The sequence below is a fragment of the Emericellopsis atlantica genome (assembly GCF_019669845.1).
Source record: "Emericellopsis atlantica unplaced genomic scaffold F5Z01scaffold_7, whole genome shotgun sequence".
NCBI lineage: Eukaryota > Fungi > Ascomycota > Sordariomycetes > Hypocreales > Bionectriaceae > Emericellopsis > Emericellopsis atlantica.
In genome coordinates this window covers 410,576-431,519 of record NW_025764709.1, presented here as the reverse complement: position 1 = coordinate 431,519, position 20,944 = coordinate 410,576, and the positions used below count along the sequence as shown (strand labels likewise).

The window sequence follows — 20,944 nt, the reverse complement described above, 5'->3', positions numbered from 1 at the left end:
TTGGTCCCATTGACATGGCGCATGCTGCTTTCGGGTATCGACGTCTCCTCTACCATGAACACATCTCTATCATGATCCGCCAGAGGGCTCTACCGGCTTTGTGTATGTCACCTTTTCCACGGCCACGTTCTCGTTCCCATTGTCGTCTTTTCGTAGTTGGTATACGTAAAGAGTGAGAGAGATACCTTGCACCTGCACGAATTAGCCTCGAACATGACCCCTGCTATCATTGAGGAGACACTTACATCCATCAAACAGAAACTCGGCGTCGGCTCCTCCGCCTCCAGCCCCGCGCCCATGTTCTCTGCGCCCGTCGCGCTCCCGGGATTGACAAAGAACTTGTCCATGTACTCAAAGGCATCGAAGCGATGCGTCCCGCCCCAGCACAGCACGTCGACATCCAGCCTGTTCGCTTCGGCCAGCAGCAGGTCGGGCTCTGGGCTGACGAGTGTGAAGCCCTCGAGGAAGCCGATACGGAGCGAGCCCTGTGTGACGACCTGGGTGATGGGGAGAGAAGTGGCCTCGACGTCTAGGCGGCCCTTGACGATTTTGAGATCGGGGGAGATGGACCGCAGGTAGTCGTAGGTTGTTTTGTCGGTGAGGTTGCCGAGGCAGAGGGTCTGCGAGATCTTTCCTGGAGAGAGGAGCTTCTTGAACTGTGCGTTCCGGTTAGTATAATGGTCTGGAGGACAATTGACAGGTAGGCGGTGGTCAATGGGTACGGTACCTTGGCTGGTATGTCGAGGGCTCGGTCTGGGATGTGCATGTCCCCGATGACGAGGATGAGGAAGGCCATTGCGCCTGGAGTGAGCACCCTGGCGAGGGTGGGAGAGAAGTTTGTCAAGAGGTTAGGCGCCTGTCGCGGTCGTGGCGTATGTATGGAGTATGATAGATGCGACGGAGTTGGGGGTTGGAGCTCGCTCGGTGAGGTGCAGCTGGAGGGGCTGGCGTCACTGGGAGCGTGTCGCATCACGGGCGCAGTCTGTCTGGGGTAGCGACTTCGTCATTGCTTTTTGGGCTACCCTGTATTGCGTGGAATATGGCCATCGTCGCCCTTCCACCCACGGCCAAGCCTGTGTTTTTTGATGGATATTATAAATTGCTAGATAGTAAACACCCTACAGATGATATAGGTTTGCTTCTTATGGACACAAGTCGAACTCTCAGATTGAGCTGAGCTTGCTATTCTACCTTACTCTGAGGGACCTGGTATGGTTTGCGTGTACAACTGGTTGCCTAAATCATGTAGTACCTAGGCAGGTACCATTAGAAACATCCTCACCCTTCCTTCCTCACATTATCCAGACAACAATCATCACTTCAGCCATCTAGAATTCAATCATCATGCCCACTGACGGAGTCTGGTTGTCGCCTTCGGGCAACAAGGTCTTCATCCCTCTTGAAAACAATCCAGAGGTGTTCACCGGCCTCGTCCATGACCTCGGCGTCTCCCCCGAGCTTGGCTTCTACGACGTCTATTCTCTTGACGAACCTGCGCTTCTCGCCATGGTCCCGCGCCCAGTGCACAGCCTCATCTTCATCACCCCTGCGCCCATGTACACTGCTGTTCGCAAGGAAGATGGCCGTGAATGGTGGGCAGCGGAGCGCGAAGCGCAGGGTGATTTCAAGTTAACGTACGACAAGTCGGGCGAGGACGAGCCTGTCACGTGGTTCCTGCAAACCATTGGAAACACATGCGGACTCATTGCGCTGCTGCACTCCGTAGCCAACGGAGAGGCCAAGAAGTACATTCAAGAAGGCTCGCTGCTCGACCGTCTCATCAAAGAAGGCCTGCCCTTGAAACCGAGGGACCGTGCGGACGTACTCTACAATAGTGAGGAACTGGAAAAAGTGTTCATGAAGTCGGCAAGGAAGGGTGACACCAGTGCCCCTCAGGCGGACGAGGCTTGCGGCTATCACTTCCTGGCATTCACAAAGGGCAAAGACGGTCATTTGTGGGAGTTGGAGGGCTGCTGTGATGGTCCCATTGATCGCGGTGCGCTGCCTGAGGACGCTGATCTGTTGAGCGACGAGGCTCTCGACAAGGGTGTCAGGAGGTTCTTGAACCATGCGAACGGGAACCTTGAATTCAGCATTGTAGCACTGGCGACACGAGGAGAAGAGTGACGGTAGGGATTTTACGACTGAATGTGGTACGAAAACAAGCAAACATGCTGCTGATAAATATATTCATCATGAATTATATTGTGTGTCAGCGGTTGTCACGGAAGGTGACCGCCCGCCTCGAACCGATTACTGCTGACCCTCATAGACTCGTGGTCACAAAAGGCCGAAGACCAAACCTATTGAACGCCTTGCTTCATGCAAGCACTCTAATTATTTACTGGACGAGGCCGACGGTGAAGGCAATGAGAGGAGTGGCAACAGGGACCAGGACGCCGTCCTTGAGGCCGCTGAGGAAGGTGTCCAAGATCTCGACAACGCTGGGGACGAGGTCGGAGGTGATGTCGACCAGGAGGCCAAGGAGGTCGGCCAGGAGGGCGAAGATCTCGTGGAGGAGGGTAACAATCTTGGTGCGGAGACCAAGGGCCTTGACCAGGTTGAGGACGGTGGTCAGGATCTCCTCGACGAGGGTCTTGACGACCGCCACAAGATCCTCGACCTCGACCTTGACAAGGGGAAGGGCAGCATCGTTGGTGACAACCTTGACAGTGTCGACGAGGACAACCTTGAGCTGGGAAACCTGCTCGTAGATGATCTTGCTGGCGTCCTGGACGTTGGTGGTCTCGCTGTCGACCTTCTCGAGGGTGACGTTGATGACCTTGGTGTGCTCCTTGACCTTGACAACGCTCTGCTCGAGGACGGTGACAACGTTGAGCTGCTGGACGTTGCGGCTGGCAACCTTGTTGGCAACGGGCAGAGCCTTGACAATGTCGGCAGCAGGGAGGTGGGCAACGACGTCCTTGACGGGGAGCTGGGCGACAATGGTCTTGACAGGGACACGGGCAACGACACCGTTCAGGAGGTCAGTGACAGGGATGCGGTCGAGGATGGCCTTGACGAGAGGGAGCTCGACGGGAAGGTCGACGGCGGCGCGCTTGTTGACGCTGACGTCGGCCTTGGCGGCAACCTTGATGTTCGCAACCACATCATTGATGGGAAGGCGGGCGATGATGTCCTCAGCGGGGAGGCTGTCAATGATGTCCTGAGCGGGCAGGCGCTGGGCAATGCCCTCGACGGGGAGGATGTCGAGGATGCCGTCAAGCAGGTCGGTGACATCGAGCGAGTCGAGGATGCTGCCGACCAAAGGGACGCCGGAGATGGCGTTGCCGACGTAGCCACGCTTGACGGGGAGGATGTCAGCCACGCTGCCGACGCCCGAGTTGACGGTGTCGATGATGTTCTGCAGAGGCAACTGCTGGACGATCTCGCCAATGGGGAGCTGCTGGACAATGTCCTGGGCGGGCAGGCTGTCGACGAGCTGGTCAACAGGCAGGCGGGCGAAGATGCCGTCGAGGAGGTCGGTGACGGGGACACGGTCGAGGATGTCACCGACAATGGGGAGACCGCCGACAACGCCCTCAACGGTGTCGAGGACGCCGCCGAGCAGAGGGGCGGCAGAGGCCGCGGTCGCCAGAGTGGCGACCGAGATGATACCGGTGGCCTTCATGATGAGGGTTTGGAGTAAAGAGTGACTGTGGTGCCGAAGCAGAAAGAGTGACTATGGTCCGTTGGAGTGGTTGAGGGAATGAGTGAACGAAGGCTGGTTGAATGGAAAAAGAGGAAGGATCATGGACAGATCTCTTGGTTAGTTATATTCCCGAGGGGATGCTGGTCAGGAGAAGCGGCTCCTCTCCAGGGATCCTGTGCAACCATGCGTCCATGACCTCACGTTGGGCACGCACTGGCCAGCGTGGGCGACAGCAGTTGACCTTATCCCGGATTGCGTGCCGGGCTGATGTTTGTTGCAGTTGGACAGTGCATGCTGGACGATCCCAATCACGCATACCTACCGGCGTGGGCTGGTCGTGGAGCGTTGTCCAAGCAAGCATACACAGTATACGTACGTGGCTGTTGTTTGGTGCCTGTCGACGATATGTCGAATATCTGATTTCGGGACGTTATGATCTTGGCGTGGCATGAAACACGATGATTTCAGCTCAACGGCACACTTTGAGCCGCAAGTGTGTCCCGAGGACAGAAAACAGCCTTGAATCTCCACGCAAAGCCGTTGGCGAACGAACTGCCGTGCTCGTGGCTCACCTTATGGACACCTTGGGTGACGAAAGGGGCGTTCTCCAGCGGCCCATGCGTCTGGAAATTGGACTATGGATACCCCGCGCATCCGGGGTATCTCTCTGTCCCAATGACAGCTGTCGAATGCATCCACAATGCGCATGTCCCTGTCGATTGTTACTTGATCGGGAAAGGCTGACAGCGGGCTCTTGTGCAAGTCCAACCAAGCTTAGGTACAATAGGAGGTGTCTAGCGAGGCCAGTCCACCGTAGTGACCGTACGGACTGGCTATCACCGCCGACGTCTCATCATCAAAGAGTCGAACGACACTGAAGAAGCGCACCGCCGACTCACGAATTGCTGTCAACCGTCATGGCTCTCTGGATAGGAGACGAGCTCCATCTTCGATTGCGACACAACTGCCGCGACTACGGAGACTTTCTGGCTCCGTCGAAATTGCGAGACAGGGACATGCGCACACGTTACGCATCCCTGCTGTGCGCCATCCACGATGAGAGAGCTCTTCGCCTTTTGTTCTGAGATCTGACAAGTGACAGGTTCCACTCCTGCGGCTAGCCAGAGTGCCAGACATGGGTTCTGTAGGTCCACATATCGCGCGGAAAGCTCCTATGGTAACGCCGACTACATGGAGGAGGCGGTCCATGACTCCGTATCTCGCTCTTGAGTTTCTACACAGGGGAGATTGATATCGATCGTCAACAGGCAAGGACTGATCAGCAACGCAATGTTTTTGATGAAATTAGGGTCTGGATGCTGAATCGCTGAGCTGGTCCTTTCATTTCACTTGAGATGCTCTGTATCTTACACCAGCTCACCGTCTGTTGCACACAGAAGGAGCTTGACGAGGCTAGCACACCCAAAGCACCAAGATCTGTTTGGATCTTTGCACCGCGACGAACATGTTGAGCCGCAGTCTCTCCCGATCCCCCGTGGGCTGGGAATACCACATGATCAAGTCGCTGATAGAAGGAAGATAATGCCCACTTGTGGGATGTGTACACCGCTGTCCTTCCGGATCTCAGATCTACATCTTGGTAGTGCCAAGACGACGTCATGTCTCAGTTCATAACACATCAAATAGTGACCCATGTCTATTCAATAATAAATACTAATAAGATGCAGGAGTCATGCCAAATGGCAAACAATTAGGACACCAGCGGCGATCACAGCTTGGCACAGCATGGGCCGATCATTATGGGCGCTATGCGCGTTGGTGTGCTTCTCTCACGGCCTGACCTAACCATTACCTAGTGGCTACCGCCCTGGTCATGTCGATACTCGGGGGTTCGAAGTTCAGGCGATTCTACAGAGCTTGTCGAATGCAAGAAGAGTCTGACAGGCATCACCACATGAGCTTTTTCAGCAGCAAGCGATGCTAGTAGCTTGTGACATCCTCCCGTTAGCTCAATTCTAGGAACTCTCCGGTACGTATTATCAACAGAGACCGTCTCTCGGTCAACCTACGATAAGCAGAGAGCCAAGATCAGTCAGGGAGAACGATACGGTACGCTCGTATTCATTGGTCGTAGGAGAAAGACTGGTCGGAGTCCATAGGACATACATCGTTTGTGAGTCAACAACGTGCCCCCTTTGTCGGGTATAGGCTCTTCAACCTCGAGTACCGTCAATCTCGACCATCTATCCTTGGGCCGCAGCTATAGATCGCTTTGTCGCTACCGTCACCTTCGAAGCTCTACCCCTGATTCCACCCGACGCGCTTCCATCCGACTCAGTCCTCGAACCGTTGATCTCCTCTGATTCTAGCGATCAAGAAGTTGTTCAGAAAAGACAGCTGTTCCTTGGTCAATCTCACCACCAAGTTAGCCTGCGATGAGAACCAGCCAAGTCTTCCTGCTATTTGATCCCAACCACCTTGCTTTTGGACGTACTCCAAGTCAGCAATTTGGTGGCATCGTCCAGCGAGCTGAGGTAACAAGATAAGGTGCATTAATGAGGAAACAGGTACTCCTAGGCACTATTAGGAGTCTAGTTGCTATTGGTGTCTTTTACACGCGAACTTCCATTCCTGTTTGTGGAACGTGCTAACCTCACCACATCGGCTAGTTACCAGCTGCATCAAACTAGAACTCACAGCAAATGTCCACACGTGCGCACTGGGAAGAACTCCAGCCAAAGTGAAGAGGCATGGTGATACCACTCGTGGTGCAACAGTCTCAGCGATATGAACAGTCACCCTCTCCGGAGGCAAAGGCTTACATACCTAGCTAAACCTGCGCTACACAGAGCTAATATCATCAAACAAAGTTCAGGCCCAACCGCGCATACCTTATTCGGCCATGTGTTTATCACGAGAATCGGTCGACGAAAGTCGTATTAGGTCACGCGTGTACTGACGCTGCAGGACCACTGCCCTCTCCTGTTGACAACCACACACTCTCCCTAAATCTCTAGGCCCTCTGCTTGACGGAGGACGCAAGCAAAGCGTCCGATACCCTACAAACCAACGATAAATCTCTTACTCAATGCATCTCGGCCTCTCGACACTTCGAACATGTCAAATCGCGTAGCCTCGGAAGCCAATGGCCCGAGCCACAACTCTCAACCAAGACAACTAGTCACACGCGGTCCTGTGGCTCCTCTCGTAAGCAGCTTATTTGGACCCGGTGTGCCCCCAACCAGCGGCGAGCGACTCATGCCGGCCATGTTCCACGCTGCACGACGTGCTCGAGAAGCAAAAGGACCATTTGTCGCAGCACAGCGCAGGGGTCGGACACACAGTACCGCTGAAGCTCAACGGCCAGAAAACATGGGTGGCCCTAGGAATCCTGCTGTGATTCCTGTTCACGCAATTGATATGCCTGGCGGATATACACTTATCTTACATTAAGTCTGAGGGACACGCGCTCATGCTGGCATGCATAGAGGGCGCAGAACATGGGCGACTACCTGAGTAGGGGATGCAAAGCGTAACAAGACAGCGACAAATGGAAGCTACACAGAGTACAAGCGGACTCAGATTTTGGAAAAGCAGTGTGAAGCGATGAGTGTTCCCAATGTCGCCAAAATACTGCCCGAAAGGCGTGTGGATTGGTTCCAGTCATGCCCCCCGTATGGTTGATGGCGGCCAACCGTGTCTGTCGTCCTCTTTGCTGCCAGCCAGTGATCACTTCATGTGAAGGGAGGGAGTGCTTTGAGAAATCCACTGCCAGACAGTTGCGCCCGATCCAGCTGCCTTCCATGATTCCATCTCTCACTTTGCCCCTTTTCTCACAGGCGGGTCTTTTCACGTCAAATAGACGTGGCGGATGGCCCAACCTAGCAGATGTAGAGTGCAATGCGGTGACCAAAACGCCTCTGAATGTCCAGATGAGCCCATCACCTAGGTTTTCAGAGAGACAAGTGCCTTTATCAAATGTTGTCAAGCGTGCTGCAGGACTCAAAGACGTGAATTTACGGCATGTTGTTTACAAAAGTTTGACTTTAATAGCGTGCAAATAGGCAGGCGTTGGGCACGCCTTTCTGACGGTGCATTAGTGTCTGCCCCAAGCCGGCCGCTCCACCCTTATCGGACCCCGCCACTACCCGATAAGGATTTTTTGGGTGGAAATTTTTGGCACGGGTCAGTCAGTCCAATCCAGTCCTCAGTCGCATAATTACACCGATGCTCTCCATCGTCCAATTCAGCATAACGACCAGTCAAAATGGCCACCAACCAAGGGCCAACGCTGGAGGAAAAGCTGGACAAGATCAAGTCTCCTGGTCTCCAGAGCCAGTCGACTGTACGAAACAAACATGTCCACACCCCCGAGGATCCTCCTGCTAACTGACCCCTCCAGAACGTCCTCGCTCTTCAATCCATAGAATCCACCATCAAAGAGCAGAAGCTGCGTCCCGACTCGAATACATACTTCTCCGCGATCCTGGGCGTCTTGCGCAGTCTGATTGGAAACGGAGAGAATGTCGACACCAAGAAGATCCAGCCCTTCGTCTACCTTCTCGATGTGGTAACGCCATACGCACCCGAGGCGCTCCTGCGCTCGCGCTTCACACAGGTCTTCGAGCTGCTCGTCCCCGTCCTGAGCATCCAGGAAGCCGAGGCTAGCTTGCTCAGGGCATCGCTGGGCTGCCTTGAGTCGCTCCTGGTCGTGCAAGATGCGCGGTCGTGGGAGCTTCCGCAAACATCGCCCAGCCCCCGACGAGGCGTCACTGGGCTTCTCACCTTCTCTCTCGACCCGCGACCTAAGATCCGCCGACGGGCCCAAGATGCGATCAAAAAGGTGCTCCGCAACCCGCCGCCAAGCCCGTCTCTCGACCACCCTGCTGCCGACCTCATTGCCCACTGGGCTGCCCAGCATCTCGAGGAATTGGTCAAGGAGCGCAAGGGCCGCAAAGGCGACACTGGCAACGACCCTGCCATGATCCACGGACTGCAGCTCGTCAAGACGGTGGCTGTGGCGAGTGGAGGCTGGCCCAGCAAGGAGATTGAGTCCCTGTGCGAGATGCTGCTGGGAATCGCCAAGACCGGAAACGAGTACATGACAATGGCCGTCTTCGAGATCTTTGAGGAGATCTTTGAGGGCATGACGGATGAGGTCTCCTCCACCAAGCTGCCTCGACTGATGGACATCATCTCGCAGCTGCGACCTGCCGACAACGACACACAGCTTGTGCCCCCATGGGTGGCCATCCTGTCCCGCGGATACGAAGTCTCCGCCCGCATTGAACCCGACGATACGTTCCAGAAGCTACCGGAAATATTCGCCATGGTGTCTCGCTTCCTCGGCTCGCCATCAGAGAACATCCGGATCTCCGCCTCCGAGTGCCTGGCCTCGTTCATGGCCAATTGTGTCCCCGAATCCGTCATCCTCGACGCCTCCATCTACGACGAGAAGACCATTGAGAAGATCGCCAAGACAGCCGAGTCTCTCCTGACCGTGCAGTACCAGGCTGCCTGGCTGCAGACCTTCCACGTGCTCGGCGCCATGTTCGACGCACTGCGGTGGCGATCCGCGCCCAGCCTGCTCAACGTCACCAAGGTTGTTGGCGAGATTCGCGACAGCCCCTCGTTCCGGAGCAAGAAGGAGGCCGACACTGTGCTTGGAAAGGCCATCCGCGCCATGGGCCCCGAGACTGTCCTGACGATTCTGCCGCTCAACCTCGACACCACCGCAGGGGGGCCCACTGCCCGCGCGTGGATGATGCCGGTCCTGCGCGACTACGTGAGCAACACGAACCTCTCCTACTTCAAGAACCAGCTGGTACCCCTGAGCAACCAGCTACACCAGGTGGCTCTTGTCCGCGCCAAGGCCGACAAGGGCATGGAGGCCAAGATCTACGAAACTCTCGTGCAGCAAGTGTGGGAGACGCTCCCTGGGTTCTGCGACCTTCCCCTCGACTTGCCCGAGGCGTTCGACCAGTCCTTCGGTGAGACGTTGGGCACCGTCCTATACGAGCGCGAGAGTCTCCGTCTGGTCGTCTGTCGCGCACTCAAGGTCCTGGTCGAGTCGAACAAGGCCATCGCCACCGACGACGAGGGCGAGGAAAACCTCGTGCTCCAGCACAGAATCACCCGCCAGGCGGCCAAAGACAATCTCACGATCCTGGGCGGACTCGGCGAGAATGTCCTGCCCGTGCTCTTCAACATCTACACCGAAACCCTCCCGCAGAGCGGCGGGCCCATTCTCCAGACAATCGACGCCTTCCTGAGCATCACCCCCGTCGCCAAGGTCACGTCCACTTTCGACGGCATCTGCCAGATGCTGGCTGGCGAGCTCCAGAAGCAACCCGCCGAGAAGGACAAGAGCCAGCAGCAAGCCAAGGGCAAGGACCACATGCCCTCGGCTGCACAGGCTCTCATGGACCTCGTCATTACGATTGCCATCTATCTGCCCAGGGAGAGCTTCGGTGCTCTGTTTGAGATTGCCAACATTGTCATCAACCGTCAAGCCGAGCCCCAGCTCCAGAAGAAGGCTTACAAGCTTATCCCGCGACTTGTCGAGTCCGAGACCGGCAAGGCTGCCCTCAAGGAGCGCTCCGCCGATCTACAGCAGCTTCTCGTCTCGAGCAAGGAGACGGTCTCTTCGCCTGCCCGCCGCGAGCGTCTGGCCGCCATCTCGGCCCTCCTCCTCTTCATCCCCGACGACAGCCTGCACTTTATCCCGACCGTTCTCGAGGAGGTCGTCATGTGCTGCAAGGAGAACAATGAGAGCGCCCGCGAGCGAGCCTACGAGCTCCTGGTGCAGATGGGTCAACGCATGATCGACACCAACGGCACCACCATTGACCGCACCAAGATCCCCAAGATGGGACCCGACGCGCCTCCCGCCCAGGCCAGCATTGACGAGTACCTCGTGATGATGAACGCCGGTCTCATGGGCGACAGCGCCACGTCCATCTCCGCCTGCATCACGGCGCTCTCGCGCGTCCTCTTTGCGTTCCGCAACGAGCTGCAGAAGGAGTCCATCGCCGAGCTCGTCTCGACCATGGACATATTCCTCACCCACAAGAACCGCGAGATTGTCAAGTCGTGTCTCGGCTTTGTCAAGACGTGCGTCATCAGCCTGCCCGTCGAGATTGTCATGCCGCGCCTGTCCACGCTCGTGCCCAACCTCATTGTCTGGAGCCACGAGCACAAGGGCCACTTCAAGTCCAAGGTCAAGAACATCCTCGAGCGCATGATCCGCCGCTTCGGCTTTGACAATGTGAACAACCACTGCCCCGAGGCGGACAAGAAGCTGCTCACCAACATCCGCAAGACCAAGGAGCGCGCCAAGCGGAAGAAGGACGCCGCCAAGCAGTCCCGGGACGGCGAGGAGGAGGATCAGGACGACAGCGAGAATGAGGGCAATGGCGGGCAGTTTGACGATGCCTACGAGCAGGCACTGTACAGCAGCGACTCGGACTCGGGGTCCGATGACGAGGACGAGGACGACAACGAGGCTGCCGCGCCACGGGCTAGGAAGTCACAAAAGGGCGGCAAGACCTACATTGTCGAGGACGAGGACGAACCCCTCGATCTCCTCGACAAGACCGCCCTCGCCAACATCTCCTCCGTCAAACCATCCAAGATGCGCCGTCCCACAAAGTCCAAGGTCAAGGTCGACCTGGACGGCAAACTCATCCTCGGTGGCGACGGCGACGACGCCATGGACGTGGACGGCGAGGCGGCGCAGCCCGAGAACTCGGGTGTGGGCGCCTACGTCGCTGCGCTCAAGGGCAAGGACGTCGCGACGCGGGGACGAGGCGGCAAGCTCAAGTTCTCCAACAAGCGGCGAGGACCCGACGACGATGATGAGGTCGAGATGGACGAGGCGGACGCCGTCGCGGTCAAGAACAAGATGAGTCCTCGTGGAGGCGGCAAGTTCCGCGGACGAGGAGGGCCCGGCGGTGGTGGTCGTGGGGGACGAGGAGGAGCAGGACCTGGAGGTCGGACTGGCAAAGGTGGCATCGCTGCTGGGAGGAGAGGTCTCGGTGTCGAGAAGAAGAAGGGACACTCGCCCGGTGGCGTTGGAAAGCCGAGGGGTCGGAGATAGATAGAGGATTAGGAAAAGTATCACTATAGTAGTTCACGTAGAGAAGAGAATACCCGGATTGAATCTGAACCAAATGTCACCACATTGCCATTGCGCATTTGATAAGTCTGCCTGCTAAATTCCAAAGGGGGGTATCTTCCATGCTCTCCGCCCAACGCCGAAATACATACGGCTATACATATAACTGATGCCGACAATTGCTCGCCATGCGTATACGTCCATACATTGCCAACCAAACGTAATATGCTCCCTTGAGCAACAACGAAACCGAGTCATGCGGTAGACCAGCGTGTCGCCAGTAGAATCACTGACGAGGCGGTGGATGAGCGTATGGAGGCAACCTCGGCTCAGGTCGCAGGTTGAAGCCGAAGTCTGGGTGATTACTGTGAGGCGGAGCGTGAGGAAGAGGTCGTGGGGGTTGATCGTAAGGGAGATGATATCTACTTGGTGTCAGAGAGTGTCCAGCTGGGCAATACAGATGCGCAATCGCCAGTCCAAAGCAGGCTTACCCAGGATGAGCTTGGCCCGCTGGATGTTCGACTCGCGCGAACATGGGCTCGGGATGTCGTGGGCCTGCTTGACTATAGTGAGCCATGTGAGGACGAGCCTCGGGAGGGAGAGTCTGGGGGCCTGGAGCTGGAAAGGCTTCCATGTTTCTGTCATGCCGGCTCTCATGCAGCATGCGAGATCCCTCGTCCCAAGGAACGACTCTGTCCGGCGCTCGGCTGGGTGCGTGGCCTGTCATCCACGGATTCTGCCCAGAGTGCACCGGTCCAAGTGGATCGGGTGCTTGCGCTGGCTCGCGCACTCGTTCGAAAAAGCCCCCTCGATCCTCCATAAGGATTGGGTTGGACCGTTCACCGGGCCGTCCTGTATCTACGGCGACACGCTGGGGAGCGCCAGGGGGAGCACCGACATCGTAGCCACGGGATGGGAACAATGGTTGGTGTACGGGTGGATGGAGACGAGGCGCGGGCTGCAGACCAAAGGGCTCGCCTGCGTACGCCTGCTCATGTGGCGGACGGTCTGTCACGACACGTCGCTCCACGTAAAAAGGCCTACTCGCAGGGCCGTCCTGAATGGGCGAGGAGATCACAATGGGGTGATGCATAGAGGCCCCCACTGGGGAGGGCTGACGCCTTGGGGGCACGGTCCGCACAAAGGATGGCTGCACGCTGTTGGGCGAGACCGGTTCAATAGACCGGACGAGCATGTCCTGCAGACGGTCTGTGACGGGCGTGACGTGGCGCGAGCGACCTGGCGTTGTCCGCTGCGGGTCGTGATATCTTACCTGCTCGCGCACGACGTGGCCTGGTGGATGATTGGGATGGGGTCGAGACACGAATCCGTTTGGCTGCGGTACCATGCCGGCAGCAACATGGGTTGCTGTGTGTCCAGGGGAAGCTATGGGTTGACCAACGGATGGTTCGCGTGGAGGAGGAGGAGGAGGAGGAGGAGGAGGAGGAGGAGGAGGAGGAGGAGGAGGAGGAGGAGGAGGAGGAGGAGGAGGAGGAGGAGGAGGAGGAGGAACGAGCACGTCGTCATCACCACGACTTCGTTCAATCGCCTCCTCCCAAGCGCGGTAACGCTTGAACCCACGCTGCGCCTGCTTTCTGGCCGGTGGCCGCGCAGCCTGCTGCTGCTGCTGCTGCTGCTGCACTGGAGGCCTGGGCTCGGCTCCTGGCTGAGAAGGGCCGGCCATCGCGGCCTTGCCCTTTGCGTCGTCAGCAGACGAGTCTTCGGTGTCGCCGTCGTCCTCGTCGTCGGACTCCTCCGAGTCCGAGTCCGAGATGACGACCACCTCGCGGAGGATCTCGTCGAGCTGGTCACGGCCGGTCTCCTCGTCCCCTCGCCACTTGACGAGGATGTCGAGGCAAAGAGATTCCACCACCTTGCGAGCAGTTTCCCAGTTCGTTTCACGTAGCAACTTGTCGTACCTGGTGTGGTTGTGGCGAATGTGCGCTAGGACGGCGAGCTGCACCCTGCGTGACAGTGGAATGTCAGTAACAAGTCCCACCGGCTTCTGTGCCTGGCCTAGAGCCGACTGTGAGGCGTGTCAGCACGGGCGTTACGTCACGCCATTATGTGGCCGGACTGACCAGGTTGAAGGCATGGATGATGATCGCTTGACGATCTGTGTGTGGTATACGCGGGAATAGATCGAGCATGACCGAGTTGACCTGCGCAGTGTATTCATCCTGGGTCTTGGGGAGCGGCTCCGGGCCGTCGACCGCCTGAAAGGCCGCAGGGTAGTTCTCGAGGGTTGTTCGCGCCTCGTCGGCGATGGCCTGTCGGACGTGGTGGCCAGTTCGGTAGATGTGATGGGATAGATTCTTGGGGTCTGTCTCCTTTGCGTCCTGGATCATGTCAGTGCTCGCTCGCTCGCTCGCTCAAGGAACCCAAGCCAAAGGCGCAGGGGGGTTGCGGGCAAGACGTGCCGACACAATGAAGATCATGGCATCCTTCTCGCGCGACAGCTCTTTGCACGCGTTCGTCAGGGCAGGATGGCCCAAGGGGACGAACTCGAAGCCTGGGGGCGGCGTTTTCTTGGTCGTGACCTGGACGCCCAGTAAGTACATCCACATTGCTCGAAACAGACGGCGCGCCATCGGTCTACCTGGAATTCCAGCTTCTTCTTCTTGTCCTCGTTCTCGACAAACTCAAAGTACGAGTGGTGCTTCGAGTTGGCCTTGGGGACGTCTGGCCGTGCGACCAGGTTGGCTGGCAGGGGCGCTTGCGGATCCTGTAGCAGCCTGGCATAGCGTTTGTGCCGGTCTTTGGGACCAGCCGCCGCCTTCTGCGGCTTCTTCTTGCTCCCTTTGCCCATTATTTGGCTATGCAAAGCATCATGTCTGGGTTAGCAAGTCTAGCTGGGCGCATTGGTGCTCTCGTGGATCAGATCTCGTCTGCCAGCAAGTCACGTCTAGAAGGAGAGTGAAAACTGAGGCTGCGCGTTCGGCTTTCACAGGATGCGAAGCTCAAGTGATGAACAGAGCTGAGCACCGCGACAGGCAACGCTGTTGGAATTCTTCAGGGCCCGATCGTGGTTGAGAACTGTGATGCTCGATGTGCAGAAAGTCTTCGTTGGGCGTCGAAGCCCGAAGCTCCTGACTTCGCGCTGGGCCGCACCTGCTACGTATGACGTGTGATTATGTAAGGTAAAATGGCCAATCAACGCGCGTCCTACCCTTCACAGTCTGGACTCTAATCAACCTGAGCCTGGTGACAGTCATTGTCATTTCCAATTCAACGTCAACATCAACCGTGCCTTTTCCACAATGCTTCTCCCTCCTTGCCCGATCCGCGAGCAAACACTGATTTCAGCAGGAGAACAGCACCTGCAGGAGGCAGATCGCCACGAAACCAGCCAGGGGAACCTTTGCCCGGTGTATGGTGAGTAGAAACGCGATGGTGACCGGGGCGGATACCATGGCTGAAGAGGCGCTGGGACTGGACGTCAAGTTAGGCACCTGTTTATGAAGTTCTCCCAGTTCTACCCATGGCAGGAAGTTCTCATGATCAACATGTGCTGCCTAGTACCTAGATGTAGGGAGTACGAGGAGCAGGCCAGGACGGGACATGACGTTATCATTGACCATACCGTCAATCATGTTGAAGGGTTTGTCAGGGAGCATCCCGGTGGTGCGACTCTGGTCCGGTCTGGTATGGAAAAGGATGCTACAGGGCTGTTCGATGGGGATGTGTACGGACAATCTCATGCTGGACGGAACCTCCTCTCCAGCATGCGAATGGCCGTGGCCACAGATGAACCATGAACCCATCCATCAGTCAGAGCTTTTTCGGATCGATCATCGTTACGGACATGTATTTGAAAGTAAAAAAGTATTATCATAGAAGACATCATTGCGACCCCCTCATCACACAAGTGTGTGGGGATTTAACGTAAAGGTAATCTCAGCCGGCCCTTGAGCTTTCACCCGTTCACCTGATTGTGTATCGATAATGTCAGAGCTGCCCAGCAGCTTGCCCTCGGCGTCGAGGCCTGCGAAACGAGCATACTTGGCCTCGGCGGGTATCGAGAATTTTGTCTCGAATCCGCCGCGGTAGACGACCTTGGCGACCTTGAGATCTTCGCGGGTCTCGCCCGTATACTGTATCGTCTGTCAGTCCATGTTCCCTTCTTCTCACTTTAAGGTCGATTTCACTTACCATAGCCCAGTACGCCAACTCGGTGGCACCGTTCCAGCTGACGTACAGGTTGCTCTCAAAAAGAGCCACCTCGGGGTCCCAGGGCGGATACGCCTCCCAGTCGCGGCTGTAGATGCGGTAGACGTGTGCGTTGCCGTCCGCCGTCCACGGGCCCGTCTGCACGTCCAGGAGGACCTCGCCCTCGCGGGAGAACTCGGTAAAGCCGGGGACCTTACCCCAGCCGACGAGCAGGTTACCGTTAGGCTGCCTGTCGACGCCGCCCTCGGCGCGCGCCTGGACGCTCTTGGGGTGCCAGTAGGAGCGGACAACCTCGGCTGTCTTGTTCTCGTGGTTCATGCGGATGTGCAGGCCGCGCGAGCACTCGGCCTGGCAGCCGGGGCTGGGCTGCGTGTTGGCCAGCTGCGCATTGTCAAACATGACAATCTCGGTCTCGTCGTCATTGTCGAAGCGGGCGTGGTGCTGGTAGGCAAAGTTGGTGGCCATGCCGTCGGAGAGGTCGGCGTACTGGTTCCTCTTGCCGCCAATGATCCAGATGGGCACGCCCGAGGTGCCGTTGATGAGCGTCAGGACCTTGCACCGGCGCCCGCTGACGAGGTAGTTGCCGTCGCGCGTCTTCTCGAGGCTGTTGATGTGGAAAAAGTCCCAGCCGTCGTCGTGCGTGGGGTGGCCGTAGTCCTCGACGTCGTTGTAGCCCACCGTCGTGTCCTCGATCGAGAACCAGTCCGAGGCACGCCATGCGAACCGTGTCTCGCCGGTGACCACGTCGACCTCCTCAAACGCCGAGTCCTGGAGGACGCCGTCTTCGGGCCCACCCACCGGACGCATGTCCCAGTTGCGGACGGTCTCGTAGACGGAGAACATGGCGCCGCCATCGTGGGTCAGCTGGAACTCGTGCGAGTCAGCGCGTGAGTTGAAGGCGTTGATTGAGATGTTGTAGGCCACGTCGTAGTGCTCGTCCAGGAGGATGCCCTGGCCAAGGCCGTGGCCGGTGGCCGGCTCGCCCTGCCAGAAGGAGAGGTACTGCTTGCCGTTGAACTCCTGCGGTCGGAAGTTGTTGGTCGACTTCCACCCGTACTGGGCGTACACCAGGGAGAGGTCCTTGCGCGAGAAGATCTGGACGCCCGACGACTGGTCCTTGACGGACGGGGTCATGAAGATGTAGGGGTTGCCATCCACCGCGTGGGGCTTGAAGGTGTTGACCTGGAAGAGCGGACTCTTGATGTCGGACGAGTGGAATGTCTGCTGCGGGCGGAGGCCGTACTTTTCGTCGTCATTGTACAGCCTCGAGTCCCAGTGCAGCTGGTTGACAGACTCTGGCTGGCTGACGTTCATGGTGATCAGGGGCTCCGGCTCTGGTTCTGGCTCCTGTTCCTGTTCCGGCTCGGATTCAGGCGTTGGTTGCGGACTGTGTGAGGGCGCCTGCGAGACCATTGCGGCGGTCTCATCGCCCTGCTTGGACGTGGGAACGACGCTGGGCACGAGGTCCTCGAAGAAAATATACGCCATGCTATACGCGAGGAAAACAATGGCCATCAAGCCGGCGACGGCGAAGAGGCATGTGCGCGTGAAGGGACCCCGCCGCTTCTTCTCGCTGGCGGCGGGCCCAGCAAGCCAAGCTGGAACGACGGCCATGGTGATGATGTCTGGGTCTGATCTGAGTTGAGGTAAGGACCGTGTGGGGGAGGGGGAGTATTCAAATGAGTGTGGTGGGAGGTATTCAGAGCGACAAACACATTGGTACGAGCAGCAAACAGTGGCGTACGACAGACAAAACAGGACGAGGATGAAGAACTTGGCAAGGTGAGGACAAGGACGACGACGACAATGGCAGCCAAGGAAAGGGGACCTTCATCTGTCAGCCCGCGAGTGTGGGGGGAAAGGCCATAGGGCGGGCGGATGGGCATCTATCATCTTACGTGGAGGAGAGTGGTTCACAGGGGTCTGTAAGCCAGTCTCCAGAAGAAGCCTTCATGGCCAGGGATCGTGCATGTGGGTGCCATCCATAGTAAATGATGAGCCATGGGTGCTACGTACGTATGTACGTACAGTACTACGTACTCCGTAGGTGACTGCTCGTTGCAGATAATGTGGTCCTGAGTCCTGATGGACTCCTGCCTGGGTCGCGGGTCGCCGGTGCGTCTAGTCGGACTGTCGTCGAGACCACCCGCAACGAGGAAGACTCGAGAGAAAGGACTGGAGAAATGAGGCTCACGCCGCCACGCACCAGCCGCTCGACGTTCGTTTGATGAACGGTCATGGGCGGTGCGGCTCAGGCTTCGTGCTAGGCCAAACAAGGCAGTATGGAATGCAAGTGAAGACTGCTGTCAGCCACTGGCGGTTGATGGTTGTGGAGTAGCTGGGATATTCCCTGTCGAGGGGACAAGGTTCGTCGTCGTCTTCCCCTGACTGCTGGCTGCTGGCAGGTCATCCTTCGGATCTTCGTCCTCCAGTCTTGTGCGTTTTCGGCCTGTCGCAATGTCACGGACGGCTGGTCGGTCCAGTCGCTGGTAGGCGGCAATTCAGTCAGTCAGTCAGTCAGGGGCTTGCGATGGATGATCTCCAGTCGTCCTTGGACCTCGAAAAGGCAGCTCCTCGCGCGAGCCGTTCGCCGCCATCCACTGGCCCCTCCGTGATTCAATCGTCCACCGGCAGTTGGGACACCGATTGGCCGTTTGTTTCGTGCCAGATAGACAGATTAGGGAGAGGCGATGACTATCTGCCCCATCAATGGCATGTTGCGCAGCGAGTCAGACTCCACGCTGAAACGCGCCACTCAGGAGGCCACGCATGCGTGCACCAATTTACGCTTTCTCTTTTTTATGAGCTCCACAGGCCTTTTACCTTTTGCGAGAGCCCCTTGGGTGTCGCCGGTAATAAATTAAATCCATCAGTGTTCGGATTACACGTCGCTTGTGTCTCGCTTTCGCCAGTGATCAGCGCGTTGCAGACTCAGAGACATCTTAACTCTAATTAAGTTATGCTTCAGACTTCAGAGTTCAGAGGCTGAAAATTAGGTTTTAACGCTATAACTTATTATTGACGCTCGGCCCGCACCCGGACGACAGCTCGCTATCGAGCGCCTCCAAGCCACGATGTACATTATCTATACGAGCGCCTCACCATCCACTCGTCATCGCGAAATTGAGCTCAAGCATCGAGCAACTGTCGCATCCAGGAGGGAGCGTGCTTTCCTCAGCACTTGTCCGTTGAATTGACGCAGCAAGTGTGCGACAAGCGCCTTTGGAGTGATGTGCCTTCCTAACGAAAGCTTGCGAAAGCCTCAAACCATCAGCTAGCCAAGCTTCAAACTATCATCCCAATAAACTTGAACATAATAAACACGGTATTTTAAAGTTCATACAATACGTCTGTCATGTATATAAAAGGCCATCCAAGCCTCTGTTCCCCCTTTCTCAATTCGTCTTGCTACGTACATCCTCAACCTCAAATACAATTCCGCACAGCGTTGAATCTCCCTGATGCCCGACCACCAGACCATAACGCCTCAAAACAACATGAGCGACAACCAGCCACCACCGGCGTACGACAGCCTAGGCCCCTCGCTACATGCGATGGCACTGCTCGAGGCGCGTTGGGACAGAGTCCGACCAGCAAACTGGTACCAATTCGAGTTGGGACATAAGCCAAACATCGTCTTTCATCTCTCCTCCCGGACCAACATCATCGACATCCTGCCAGGCGCATCAACTCAGGCGGCCACCCAGCCCTTTTGGCGTGCAAAGTTGGTCATATGGTCCGAGAATGTCCCACGCATGATGAGAATGGGATTCCACTGGAGTCCCCCTACCAATATCATACCAGGCCACGAGGACATTAAACTACGCCCATCAAAAGAAATCACGAGCAAGCACTCGAGGTCATATGCCACTGTAGGCCGAGGATGGATAGGCCGCCTGGATGTGTATGCGCGCTCCTCCCAGACCATCATCAACTTTGACCTGCACTGGGTCACACTGGGCACATGCAACGTTGAGCGGGCAGACGCCTGGTCCTGGTCCGGCCTAAAGGTGTCCATTACGAGGCCAGGTCGAGAAAATGCTTCAACGTGCTCTACCCCGAGATGCCCCTAAGTGGCTGGTGGCCCTGGCCGAAAGCGCTCACCGTCGAGACGCCCTCGGCGGACAAAGAGCGCCCGACTATGAGGGACAGGAGTCTTGCCTGTACATGTGTGCTGCGTACAGGGACGCACAAGTGGATGCGCAAGCTAAGGGACGTCGGGGCGGAGAGATGAATGCATTGAGATTTAGCGATTTTCACAAGGTCTGATTGATTTGATCAGGAGCGAGGGCGAAAAGGTCTCTAGTCTAGGATAATGTTTTGTACCATTGATCAGTTTATGAATCAAGAGCGCTATCTGTTTCTTCAGTCGAATCCCATGACGCAACCTGAGAGTCCAGTCATCGAACTGTTCAGAATTGTCCAGATGTGCATACAAGGGGCAGTGATTCGGCTCATGGCAACCACAGGGTCCAGCCCTGCCAAACCATACACGAACAAGCCACGGTCTTGACAAAAGTTCTAAACGTCCCACTCGCAAGTGATGCCGTGGTCACGGTCACCACACTCGCTGCCCGCGTTCTGCAGGTCGTACTCCTCGCCATCATAGCTCATCGACGCGCCAGACAGGTTGGTCGAGTCACTGTTGCAGCCATTGCCGTTGACGACGACAAAGTTGGCGTTGAGACCGGTCTGATCGGTGCCAAAGGTGTTGGACTCGGCGGCGCAGTCGAGTTCCAGGACACCGCTCTGGTCCCAGTCGCCCACGCTGCTGGGGGTGCAGATGCGGATCTGAGGGAGAAGTGGTCAGCTATATTCATGTAGGGCGACGGATGGCCACTCGAGGATGGTGAACGTACCCATGGTTTTCCCGTGTTGGTGTCGCGCACCGAAGTGTAGTGGACGGCGAACTTGCCAGGCGTGGGAGGGAATGCGTTCTGGTTGTCGTTGCAGTTGAAGAGGGCGGTGGCCGAGCCCGAGAAGAGGAACATGCCAGCAGCGACAGCGGAGGTCTTGAGCATTGTGAAGTGCATTTTGAAGGTGAT

General features: G+C 57.0%; 9 protein-coding genes across 9 annotated transcripts; 4 read left to right on the top strand and 5 right to left on the bottom strand.

Annotated features, from left to right (window-relative positions):
• Nucleotides 1-69: 69 nt before the first annotated feature.
• On the bottom strand, nt 70-796 carry F5Z01DRAFT_618748 (Metallo-dependent phosphatase-like protein; the record flags this gene model as incomplete). Its single annotated transcript, XM_046261052.1, has 3 exons — nt 70-192; nt 246-656; nt 728-796. The coding sequence occupies 3 exons, from the start codon at nt 794-796 to the stop codon at nt 70-72; spliced, it is 603 nt and encodes a 200-aa protein (XP_046120244.1).
• Nucleotides 797-1,157: 361 nt separating this feature from the next.
• F5Z01DRAFT_505290 (ubiquitin hydrolase L3) lies at nt 1,158-2,421 on the top strand. The gene has a single exon (XM_046260309.1). It carries the CDS (start codon nt 1,345-1,347, stop codon nt 2,125-2,127), a length of 783 nt encoding a protein of 260 aa, XP_046120243.1. The 5' UTR covers nt 1,158-1,344; the 3' UTR covers nt 2,128-2,421.
• On the bottom strand, nt 2,235-3,871 carry F5Z01DRAFT_505339 (uncharacterized protein). The gene has a single exon (XM_046260310.1). It carries the CDS (start codon nt 3,629-3,631, stop codon nt 2,342-2,344), a length of 1,290 nt encoding a protein of 429 aa, XP_046120242.1. The 5' UTR covers nt 3,632-3,871; the 3' UTR covers nt 2,235-2,341.
• A 3,732-nt stretch (nt 3,872-7,603) lies between these two features.
• F5Z01DRAFT_649871 (NUC173 domain-containing protein) lies at nt 7,604-11,769 on the top strand. The gene is made up of 2 exons (XM_046263116.1): nt 7,604-7,958; nt 8,016-11,769. The coding sequence occupies exons 1-2, from the start codon at nt 7,881-7,883 to the stop codon at nt 11,709-11,711; spliced, it is 3,774 nt and encodes a 1,257-aa protein (XP_046120241.1). The 5' UTR covers nt 7,604-7,880; the 3' UTR covers nt 11,712-11,769.
• On the bottom strand, nt 11,770-14,799 carry F5Z01DRAFT_649868 (uncharacterized protein). The gene is made up of 5 exons (XM_046263115.1): nt 14,329-14,799; nt 14,150-14,269; nt 13,811-14,068; nt 13,241-13,755; nt 11,770-13,168 (listed from the first exon to the last, which is right to left on the bottom strand). The coding sequence occupies exons 1-5, from the start codon at nt 14,536-14,538 to the stop codon at nt 12,217-12,219; spliced, it is 2,055 nt and encodes a 684-aa protein (XP_046120240.1). The 5' UTR covers nt 14,539-14,799; the 3' UTR covers nt 11,770-12,216.
• F5Z01DRAFT_649865 (uncharacterized protein) lies at nt 14,800-15,596 on the top strand. Its single transcript, XM_046263114.1, has one exon. The coding sequence runs from the start codon at nt 15,188-15,190 to the stop codon at nt 15,485-15,487; it is 300 nt and encodes a 99-aa protein (XP_046120239.1). The 5' UTR covers nt 14,800-15,187; the 3' UTR covers nt 15,488-15,596.
• Nucleotides 15,597-15,881: 285 nt separating this feature from the next.
• F5Z01DRAFT_595877 (ASST-domain-containing protein) lies at nt 15,882-17,138 on the bottom strand (the record flags this gene model as incomplete). The annotated part of the gene is made up of 1 exon (XM_046260734.1): nt 15,882-17,138. A coding segment is annotated over one exon (1,257 nt), but the record flags the coding sequence as incomplete, so codon positions are not given.
• A 2,093-nt stretch (nt 17,139-19,231) lies between these two features.
• F5Z01DRAFT_504594 (uncharacterized protein) lies at nt 19,232-20,239 on the top strand. Its single transcript, XM_046260308.1, has one exon. The coding sequence runs from the start codon at nt 19,361-19,363 to the stop codon at nt 19,970-19,972; it is 612 nt and encodes a 203-aa protein (XP_046120237.1). The 5' UTR covers nt 19,232-19,360; the 3' UTR covers nt 19,973-20,239.
• On the bottom strand, nt 20,094-20,920 carry F5Z01DRAFT_698229 (uncharacterized protein; the record flags this gene model as incomplete). The annotated part of the gene is made up of 2 exons (XM_046266346.1): nt 20,094-20,690; nt 20,759-20,920. The coding sequence occupies 2 exons, from the start codon at nt 20,918-20,920 to the stop codon at nt 20,421-20,423; spliced, it is 432 nt and encodes a 143-aa protein (XP_046120236.1). The 3' UTR covers nt 20,094-20,420.
• Nucleotides 20,921-20,944: the final 24 nt, after the last annotated feature.

Coding starts and splice junctions, on each gene's coding strand:
- F5Z01DRAFT_505290 (XM_046260309.1), top strand. CDS start 1,345: ATGCCCACTGACGGAGTCTGGTTGTCGCCTTCGGGCAACAAGGTCTTC.
- F5Z01DRAFT_505339 (XM_046260310.1), bottom strand. CDS start 3,631: ATGAAGGCCACCGGTATCATCTCGGTCGCCACTCTGGCGACCGCGGCC.
- F5Z01DRAFT_649871 (XM_046263116.1), top strand. CDS start 7,881: ATGGCCACCAACCAAGGGCCAACGCTGGAGGAAAAGCTGGACAAGATC. Junction 7,959..8,015: donor GTCTCCAGAGCCAGTCGACT/GTACGAAACAAA, acceptor TGACCCCTCCAG/AACGTCCTCGCTCTTCAATC.
- F5Z01DRAFT_649868 (XM_046263115.1), bottom strand. CDS start 14,538: ATGGGCAAAGGGAGCAAGAAGAAGCCGCAGAAGGCGGCGGCTGGTCCC. Junction 14,270..14,328: donor AGAAGAAGCTGGAATTCCAG/GTAGACCGATGG, acceptor CTGGGCGTCCAG/GTCACGACCAAGAAAACGCC. Junction 14,069..14,149: donor CCATGATCTTCATTGTGTCG/GCACGTCTTGCC, acceptor GACATGATCCAG/GACGCAAAGGAGACAGACCC.
- F5Z01DRAFT_649865 (XM_046263114.1), top strand. CDS start 15,188: ATGAAGTTCTCCCAGTTCTACCCATGGCAGGAAGTTCTCATGATCAAC.
- F5Z01DRAFT_504594 (XM_046260308.1), top strand. CDS start 19,361: ATGCCCGACCACCAGACCATAACGCCTCAAAACAACATGAGCGACAAC.